At 36.4% G+C, this 8591-nt stretch overlaps 1 protein-coding gene across 3 annotated transcripts; it reads left to right on the top strand.

The window, feature by feature from the left end:
* Window positions 1–1401: 1401 nt before the first annotated feature.
* On the top strand, window positions 1402–8591 carry LOC110883869 (probable LRR receptor-like serine/threonine-protein kinase RFK1). 3 transcript variants are annotated; one of them, XM_022131520.2, is made up of 24 exons: window positions 1402–1570; window positions 1992–2169; window positions 2285–2356; window positions 2454–2522; window positions 2613–2684; window positions 2757–2828; window positions 2928–2999; window positions 3091–3162; window positions 3283–3354; window positions 3451–3522; window positions 3595–3666; window positions 3753–3821; window positions 3916–3981; window positions 4082–4144; window positions 4222–4269; window positions 4372–4415; window positions 4494–4885; window positions 4984–5326; window positions 5407–5525; window positions 5614–5824; window positions 6434–6665; window positions 6740–6890; window positions 7947–8343; window positions 8447–8591. In XM_022131520.2, the coding sequence occupies exons 1-23, from the start codon at window positions 1477–1479 to the stop codon at window positions 8334–8336; spliced, it is 3045 nt and encodes a 1014-aa protein (XP_021987212.1). In that variant the 5' UTR covers window positions 1402–1476; the 3' UTR covers window positions 8337–8343; window positions 8447–8591. The 3 variants fall into 3 exon arrangements, with proteins under 3 accessions (XP_021987212.1, XP_021987214.2, XP_035840519.1); XM_022131522.2 differs by lacking the exon at window positions 1402–1570 and having other exon boundaries at window positions 2028–2161; window positions 7947–8591; XM_035984626.1 differs by lacking the exons at window positions 1402–1570; window positions 1992–2169; window positions 2285–2356 and having other exon boundaries at window positions 2776–2828; window positions 7947–8591.

Below are 8591 nucleotides of genomic sequence, written 5' to 3'. Positions count from 1 at the left end.
TACACCATACTTTCCACGTGTCCTTGTTAAAACGGGCTTATGGACCTCCTGATGTAGTGCAACAATTGCCTACTGGTTCTAATGATGGGTTGCAACCTTTACAAATCCTAGATAGGAAACTGGCTAGACAAGGAAATAAGCCAGTGGTGAAATTTTTGGTTCAATGGGAAAATCTTCCTTTGCATGATGCTACGTGGATGAATGCTGATGAGTTTATGATCAAGTTTCCTACTTTTTCTATCTGATTCTTGAGGTCAAGAATGCTATATGGAGGGAGCATTGTTATGAATAAATAGTTCAGGGGCTTGTTAGTCATTTTTCATACTTGTAATACTTGTTTGTAGTGCAGGGACTAATAATGTCAAAATGGAATAGTGTAGGGGTTAGTTGTTAAGAGAACTTGTAACAGAAGTTAGTTAAATACTGTTAGAGAGGTTGATTGTTGGTTATCGATGAAATGAACAAGTTTTCTCTCTAACTGTCTTCTTATTCTTCTTCATTTTATCTTAACAAACTATTTCTACCCTATATTATCTATCTTAAATACCCATGCCGGTGATATTTGCTAAGTTGTCCCCTCCTTTTGCATTTAATTTTAACCCTTTCATTGTTTCCTTTCTACATCTTTGGTCCCTCTGCCTACGTTACTTTGAAGTTAATAATCATTAAGAAAAATAGTTTGCTTATGATGAAAAGAAAAGTTTCTTCAACGATCGTTCAATTGTAAACAAAAACATTATACTTATATATATAAAAGACGAAAGATTCTTCTAACATATGATACTTTAACTATACATCATATGTTTTACATGCAAAACAATAATCATTTTCACATAAGTACCGTTAACTATAACACATTTTTCACGATGTCTTTGAACGTGTGTGGACTGTCACATAGAAAACAAGCGATAACCCATGCGTTTAATATTTACAATGATCCTGAACATCAGCATTATGAACTCGAAGTGGTTTACGTTTTACTTTAAATTATCCATTTGAATTTTGCTAAGTATCTGCGCCGCAACGCTCGCAGATAAAATTAAAGCCAAAATCCACTACCTGAGTGACTAGCGCCTATGTTACCGAAAAACCGATCAAGGGAATGGTGGAAACGAGGGTGCTCCAATTACCCTAATAAATTAATAATAATAATTGCTTCATCCAAATGTGTTTGGAAATGTAGACTCCCTCACAAGCATCCATTTATGGAAGGTTGGTTACTCAAGAGTTAAATGTTTGAAAGTGGACACCATGTGTTGTCCGTTTTCAACAATGCTAGTACAAAATATCAAAGAATCAAATTTGGCATATGTTTTTCCATCTTTTTAGTGAGTCAAAAAAAGTGGTCCTGATAGAAGTACATGACTAGCTTAAAATGGCACACATTTATCATCCACTCCAGTCCATTTCTACCTCAACCCCCAAAATAAAATATAAAAAAAATTAAAAAAAAATAAGCCTTTGAACTCTGCATCAATGGTGGCAAGAAAAGGTGAATTCATGCTGCTTCTGATTCTCAATCTTGTCATCTTTCAAAGATTGGTTGAATCCAGTGTGCCACAACAAGAAGGTAAAACAATCTTTAGTGTGTGTGTATATATTTTATTTTGTTTAAAAAATCACACCTTTTTTGGTTTCAAGAAAAGGCAAGTATCTTGATTTTGCCAATTGGAAGGAGAAGTAGTTGCATGGATTATGTTACAATTTCATAGCAAAGAGTTTTATACGTTAATTTTGGCTAACAAATCTAGCATTTTTATCAATCTTTCTTTGCTAGTTTGACTTTAAAAGTCAAACAATATGTATTTTCATGATTGGAAGTGAACTAAATCATTTGTTCAGGTGGTATTTTAAGAAATAATTGGAATACCACATGAGTGATTTGACTTCTTTGTTTGACTTATATTTTTAACATGAGATATGATTCTGAGCTGCTCAATGAAAACAATTACTAAATTATGATTAGCTACCTTTCTGTTAATTCAATTTAGTGGAAGCTGTTGGGAACATTCTTGCTTCCATGAATGCAACAAGTTGGAGATTTGATGGCGATGATTGCAGTCTTTATATGGTTTCTCAAGTGCCAAAGCTATCTCAAGAAGCTAATGCTAGCATTGGATGTGATTGCAACATTGGCAACCATACCGATGATTGTCATGTCGTAAGGATGTATACATTTCTTTCTTTTAATTCTATTCATTTACATTCAGTTTCACGCAAAGCGTACTTGTGTTCCAAAAAGAGGGCGGGCACTTTGTTATACCTAAATCTTTTGTATATGCAGCACACACAAGTTTTACAGCCTTGATGGGGTACTCTCACCTGAATTAGTAAAGCTTCCTTACCTCCAGTCCATGTAAGTCCTCTTTTAAATACATGGTTAACTTAAACGTCGAACGTTTTAAGTAATCTGAGATTTATTGAAACTGAAGTATATCTTGTTCTATTTTCAGAGATTTTGCTTACAATTACTTAAGTGGCACAATACCGTCTGAATGGGGTTCAACACAGTTGCAAGAAATGTGAAATCTCTATTTTACCCTTGAGTTCCATAGTTTTTACTGCATTAGAGCTTATAGTTGTAAACTTCGAACATATTCTTCCATATGCAGCTCCCTTCTTGGTAACCGTTTAACTGGATCAATTCCACCGGAACTAGGCAATATCACCACCCTCATAAAACTGTATGTTTTTTTTTCTGTTATTTCTAGTCAATTTCGAATTTTTTTTAGCATCATGGTCAAAATCTTGATCAGGGACTTTGAAGCTAACCAGTTTTCAGGACCTCTTCCATCCGAGTTAGGGAGATTAACAAATTTGAGTAAATTGTACGGCTGATTAAGTTTTTCAGATGCAAATTTTCTTCCTTTCATCCGATTATTTCTCAACAACTGGAAGGCTATTTATGCCATAATATTATATTTCAGGATGTTGTCTTCAAACATGTTGACCGGAAAGCTGCCAACGACCCTTGGTCAACTAGGAAATCTAAAAGACTTGTAAAATATTTACTTTATACCCGTAGTCAAAGTTTTTTGATTCCACCGTTATTTAAGTCTAAAACGGAGAATCTTGTTCATTTACTTGCAGTAGGATAAACGCAAACAACTTCAGCGGGTCGATACCTGATTTTATACAAAACTGGAGATTACTTACTAGATTGTGAGATGTTTCATGTTTTCTTTTTTAACAACTTAGTCTTATAAGTTATAATTATACATTTAAGTAACTGCATAACACGTTCAGAAACGTTATAAATTTAATGTTTGGATGTTTTCAAAGAGAGATGATGGCGAGTGGACTCACGGGACCTATTCCTTCAAACATATCTCTTCTAGAGAAACTAATCGATCTGTAAGTTAAGAATCTTTCATAATGAAACTATTCTTATGTGACAAGAAAGTGAATAATTAATATATAACTTAACTTATGTGGTGACATGTTTTACAGGCGAATTAGTGAAATAACCGGACCCGCTCAAGGTTTTCCTCAGCTCAACAATACTAAAGAATTAATAAGATTGTATGTAGATATTTCTAGCATTAACTTTTGTGTTGACTCAACTGAACTCTGATATTTCATTCATAAATTTAGGATCTTGAGAAATTGCAACATTTCTGGGGAAATACCCGATTATATCTGGCAAGTGAGAGAACTTGAATTGTTGTAAGTACCACAAGACGGACTGCCGTATAACAAATCCTTCATAATTTGTATGCTTGATGACATCTTTTCCGGTGTGCATATGACAGTGATGTAAGTTTTAATCGACTAGTAGGGAGCGTATCTAATAACATTCTTGGGAGGCACTTGAGATTAATGTAAGTTTTAGTACATTATTACTTTTCTTGTGCTTCATTGGCTACTATGAAGCTGCATGTTACTAATTAAGCGTCTTAACACGGTTTTGAATAGGTTTTTAACCAATAATATGCTAAGTGGAGACATACCGGATACACTTTTGGTAGACGGGGCTAGTATGTAAGTTTGTTTCTTGAAAAATTTTGTTAAAATTTCATGTTGCATACTTAGTTTTAGTTTTTTTAAGAATATAACTTTTAAGTTGACTAATGTCTTGTAGTGATCTTTCCTACAACAATTTTACATGGCAAGGATCTAATCAACCCGCATGCCGACAAAACCAGTGAGCATTTTTATTATGTGTGATACACAAAGAAGAACATGTTTTGAATTACACTCTTTCGGTTGTCTTCATGTTAGGAATTACTATGTAAACTTGTTCAGAAGCTCCTCGACAGGAACGCCAATGTAAGATAGTTTCCATTGCTTTTGCTAGCATTTATATGTTTTTGTTTATGTTATGTTCTCATACATATTTTTATGTTTGTTGTTCTTGTGTATTCTTATCAGACATGATATGTTCCCGTGCATGGAGAATGTTAATTGTCCTAGATGTGAGTATATTCCACCTTTGAACCTGTTATAATGAGCGAGTTCAGATACTAACCATTGATCCATTGATCATATGACAGATGCATGCTCTTTACATGTTAATTGTGGCGGGAATGATTTAATGGTCAGGGAAAGCAACGGGAAATCTGTTCTTTACGAAGGAGACGCCGATGTTGATGGTGGTGCCGCTAGGCTGTACAAAGCCGCCAGGGACTGGGGACTTAGTAGCTCCGGTGACTTCATGGATGACGACATTTTTCAAAACGCGCGATACATAGAATCTTTTCAGGGCAACACAAGCTTACCTACCCTTTATACAACCGCTCGTCTCTCACCACTTACACTCACTTACTTCAGCTACTGTTTGGAGAACGGTGAATATTCTGTTAAACTGCATTTTGCAGAGATACAGTTCACTAACGATAGCACGTATAGAAGTCTGGGCAGGAGGATATTTGATATCTATATTCAGGTGATAAGCGTATGATGTTCACTAACAGCCGTTAGACGTTAGATACTATATGTGATATCACAAGTGCTAAATGAGTTGTATACTTGTTTGTGATTTAGGGACGACGGGTTAGAAGAGATTTTAATATCGAAGATGAGGCGGGTGGTGTTGGCAGGCCAGTGGTCTTGCCATTTAACGCTAGTGTGACGGATAACATCTTGGAGATCCGGTTTTACTGGGCGGGTAAAGGGACGACCCGTTTTCCTAAAAGAGGAGTTTACGGGCCTCTTGTATCGGCTATTGGTGTTGACCCGTATTTTAAAACTTGTTCGACGGGTGGAAAAAAGTCGTATAAATCTGTTTATATAGGTATCGGGATTGGTGTCCTGTTTTTTATATTCTTCATCTCTGCTGTCTTGTGGTGGAAAAAATGTTTTAAAGCCCGAAAAACAAACGATAAAGGTGAAGAGTTCACATCTCTTTTAACTTTCTTGTTCATTTTGTACAACTAGTTGCTAATGCAAATTGCTTTTCTTGAATAGATTTTGAAGGAATGGAGCTAAAAACGTTTTCGTATTCTTTTAAACAACTGAAGATTGCTACAGACAACTTCAAGGCTTCGAACAAAATCGGGGAAGGAGGTTTTGGGCCTGTTTACAAGGTTATAACGCGTGTTTTTAACCTTTTACGAAAGAGCCGGCTTGGGTGATTTTAGTTTTGTGTTTATAACGCGTGTGTGATGGTTGCAGGGTACATTGAGTGATGGCACGGTGGTTGCGGTGAAGCAGCTTTCATCTCGGTCAAAGCAGGGAAACCGCGAGTTCTTGAATGAGATCGGTGTGATTTCGTGTTTACAACACCCGAATCTTGTTAAACTTTATGGATGTTGCATTGAAGGAGATCAGTTGTTGCTGGTTTATGAGTACATGGAAAATAATAGCCTTGCAAATGCTTTGTTTGGTGAGTGTTTATTGGTTATTGGTTTTCTTGCAAGTTTGACTTTTGAGGTCAACAAATACATTTTCAAATTCAATGCTACCCTGGTTTTTTTGTCAAACTGCTAACATCTCTTTCCCAGTTGCAATACATGTTAAATACTATTAAAAACTCATAAGCTTAAAATGTGACTTAAATTCAAGTTTACTTTCTTTGACCCTAAAAGTCAACCTATTATCTATTATTTTGTAAATTTAACTTTGTGTTCACGGTCTAGTTCGGCCCTTTTTATGAAAATTTTGTGCTTAAAATTAACTACCGTTTTAAGAAATGACAAACCAAACCAGTTGGGTTGGGTAAGTCGGTTGAACCAACTGATTTTAGCGATTTGGCGGTTTAACCTGTTGAATCGATTCTTATATGATTTTTCTTCCCAAAATCATAACTTTTTATTTTTTATTTTTTTTTAAACAGCAACATTCTTTTAGATGGGTAGCCTGGTTTACATGATGGTTCCAAGTTTCAAGTTAAACTGCTAAAGCCGAATTGTATAAATCTTAAACCGACTGAACATACCGACTTTCGATCAGTTTCAACGGTTTATAAACACCTATTTAAACTTCTCTTATCCAGATGAAAATGGATTAATGCTGGATTGGCCAACGAGGTTCAACATATGTATTGGGATTGCTCGGGGTTTAGCTTTCCTCCACGATGAATCCAGGCTAAAAATTGTCCACCGGGACATCAAAGCCACAAATGTGCTACTTGATAAAGATCTTATCCCGAAAATTTCGGATTTTGGATTGGCAAGGCTACATGAGGACGATAAGAGTCACGTTAGCACACGAGTTGCCGGAACAATGTAAATTGTTCTTACTCACATTCCTTTGTTTGATCGGTTTTATGTCCTAACATTTTTCATTGATGAATTTGTAGTGGATACATGGCACCCGAGTATGCCCTCTGGGGTCACTTGAGCGACAAGGCAGATGTTTACAGCTATGGAGTGGTGGTGTTAGAAATCGTTAGCGGGAAGAACAACACCAGTCGCGTGCCGATTAACGACTGCTTTTGTCTTCTAGAGTGGGTACGATTCGAGCTTTCATGGTTAACTCTAGGATCACTTGAGCAACAAGGCAGATGTTTACACCTTTGTCCACCACCAAAAACGCCCGGTAACCGCCCCCTGGGGCGATTTGTTTGAAAAGAATGGGTGAAGCGTGCTTTTTTTAACGTCTAGAACTTTATCTTTCGCCAATAGCATTTTTTCATGGTTTTTATTTTTATTAGAATATAATGCCCCACAAGATTTCAAGCCCCGCTACACTGCTTTTAACATAATGTCCTATAATGCCCACATGCTGGCTGGACCGTCACATGGCGCAAAACGCCCAAGGGTCTTCTCCCTCCCACTACACATGGTCTTATAAAACGCATACCTACTTTTAACTATATAATACATATATAATATTATTTTGACTGATTTGGTGCTATTTGCTTTCGTTATTTTATCATAAACCATCTAATACTCAAAAGAGTTAAATGCCATTTTAGTCCCTGTGGTTTGGGTCATTTTGCCAGTTTAGTCCAAAGGTTTCATTTTTAACCTGTGGGTCCAAAAAGGTTTCATAGTTACTATTTTAGTCCACTGGGTTAACTTCATCCATTTTTTCTGTTAACGAGAAGGCCAATTCGGTCATTTTATATGGCTGAATTGCCCTTTTAGTTAACATAATTACATACAAAATGACCGAATTGGCCTTCTCGTTAACAGAAAAAATGGATGAAGTTATCCAAGTGGACTAAAATGGCAACTGTGAAACCTTTTTGGACCCACAGGTTAAAAATGAAACCTTTGGACTAAACTGTCAAAATGGCTCAAACCACAGGGACTAAAATGGCATTTAACTCTACTCAAAATATAAAAAGGTTTGATTTTTTAAACCTACAATTTTACCGAACTTTCAAAAAAGTAACGGTACGATTCTGTGTAAAAAACATGCCCAAATTGGCTAACCGCCAAAATGAACCGTTTTAGCCCATCCGGCCGTTTCGGTGTAGTTTTTCAAAAAACCTTACTTACCGGTCCGACTCAGAAATTTAGTCGAAACCGGACCCCTAATCAGAACCAGTTATTGTGCAGGCTTGTCGATTGGAAACAAGTAAACAATACGACAAGCTTTTCGACGAGAGATTGGAGTCGACGATCAACAAACAAGAAGCCGAAACCGTCGTGAAAGTAGCGCTTTTGTGCACCAGCGGTTCGCCGTCAATGAGGCCGACGATGTCAGAGGTTGTAAACATGCTCAAAGGAAAAACCAGTGTACCAGAAACAGTTCCAGAAGCAAGCGGCAACACCGAAGATCTGAGATTCAAAGCAATGAGAAACTTTCAAAGTAAGATGAAAGGTGAAGGAAGTCAAACCGGTGGTCAAAATCAAAATTCAAACAAGAATCAGACTGATAAGAACTCTTCTTTGAAATCTGATGATGATGCGTTTGAGATCCAGTCGGTTGATAAACGATCGTATTGAAATTCAGGTTCGATTATGATTTGTATAAATTTTAAGACGAGAAAAATGCTCGGATAGTCTTGTGGTTTGTCCATTTTTCACCTTTAGTCCCTAACTTTCTAAAATTACAGCTATAGTTCTCAACTTTTGCAATTTCGTTCCCGGATAGTCCCTGACGTGGATTGAGGTTAGTTTTTTTTTTTGTTAAGTGGGTGTGTAATGACAAACAATTTTTTTGACATATTTTAGTTCCTTATAAATAATTCCGCAAACAAA

This window comes from Helianthus annuus, chromosome 15 (assembly GCF_002127325.2).
Source record: "Helianthus annuus cultivar XRQ/B chromosome 15, HanXRQr2.0-SUNRISE, whole genome shotgun sequence".
Lineage (NCBI taxonomy): Eukaryota > Viridiplantae > Streptophyta > Magnoliopsida > Asterales > Asteraceae > Helianthus > Helianthus annuus.
The sequence above is the reverse complement of the archived record's forward strand: the minus strand, read 5'-3'. Positions and strand labels throughout refer to the sequence as shown.

What these genes read in the sequence shown, in the direction of transcription:
- LOC110883869 (XM_022131520.2), top strand. Translation starts at nt 1,477, where the DNA reads ATGGTGGCAAGAAAAGGTGAATTCATGCTGCTTCTGATTCTCAATCTT. An exon ending in CTAGAGAAACTAATCGATCT is followed by an intron (nt 3,355 to 3,450) that starts GTAAGTTAAGAA and finishes CATGTTTTACAG; the next exon opens with GCGAATTAGTGAAATAACCG. An exon ending in CCTTGCAAATGCTTTGTTTG is followed by an intron (nt 5,825 to 6,433) that starts GTGAGTGTTTAT and finishes TCTCTTATCCAG; the next exon opens with ATGAAAATGGATTAATGCTG.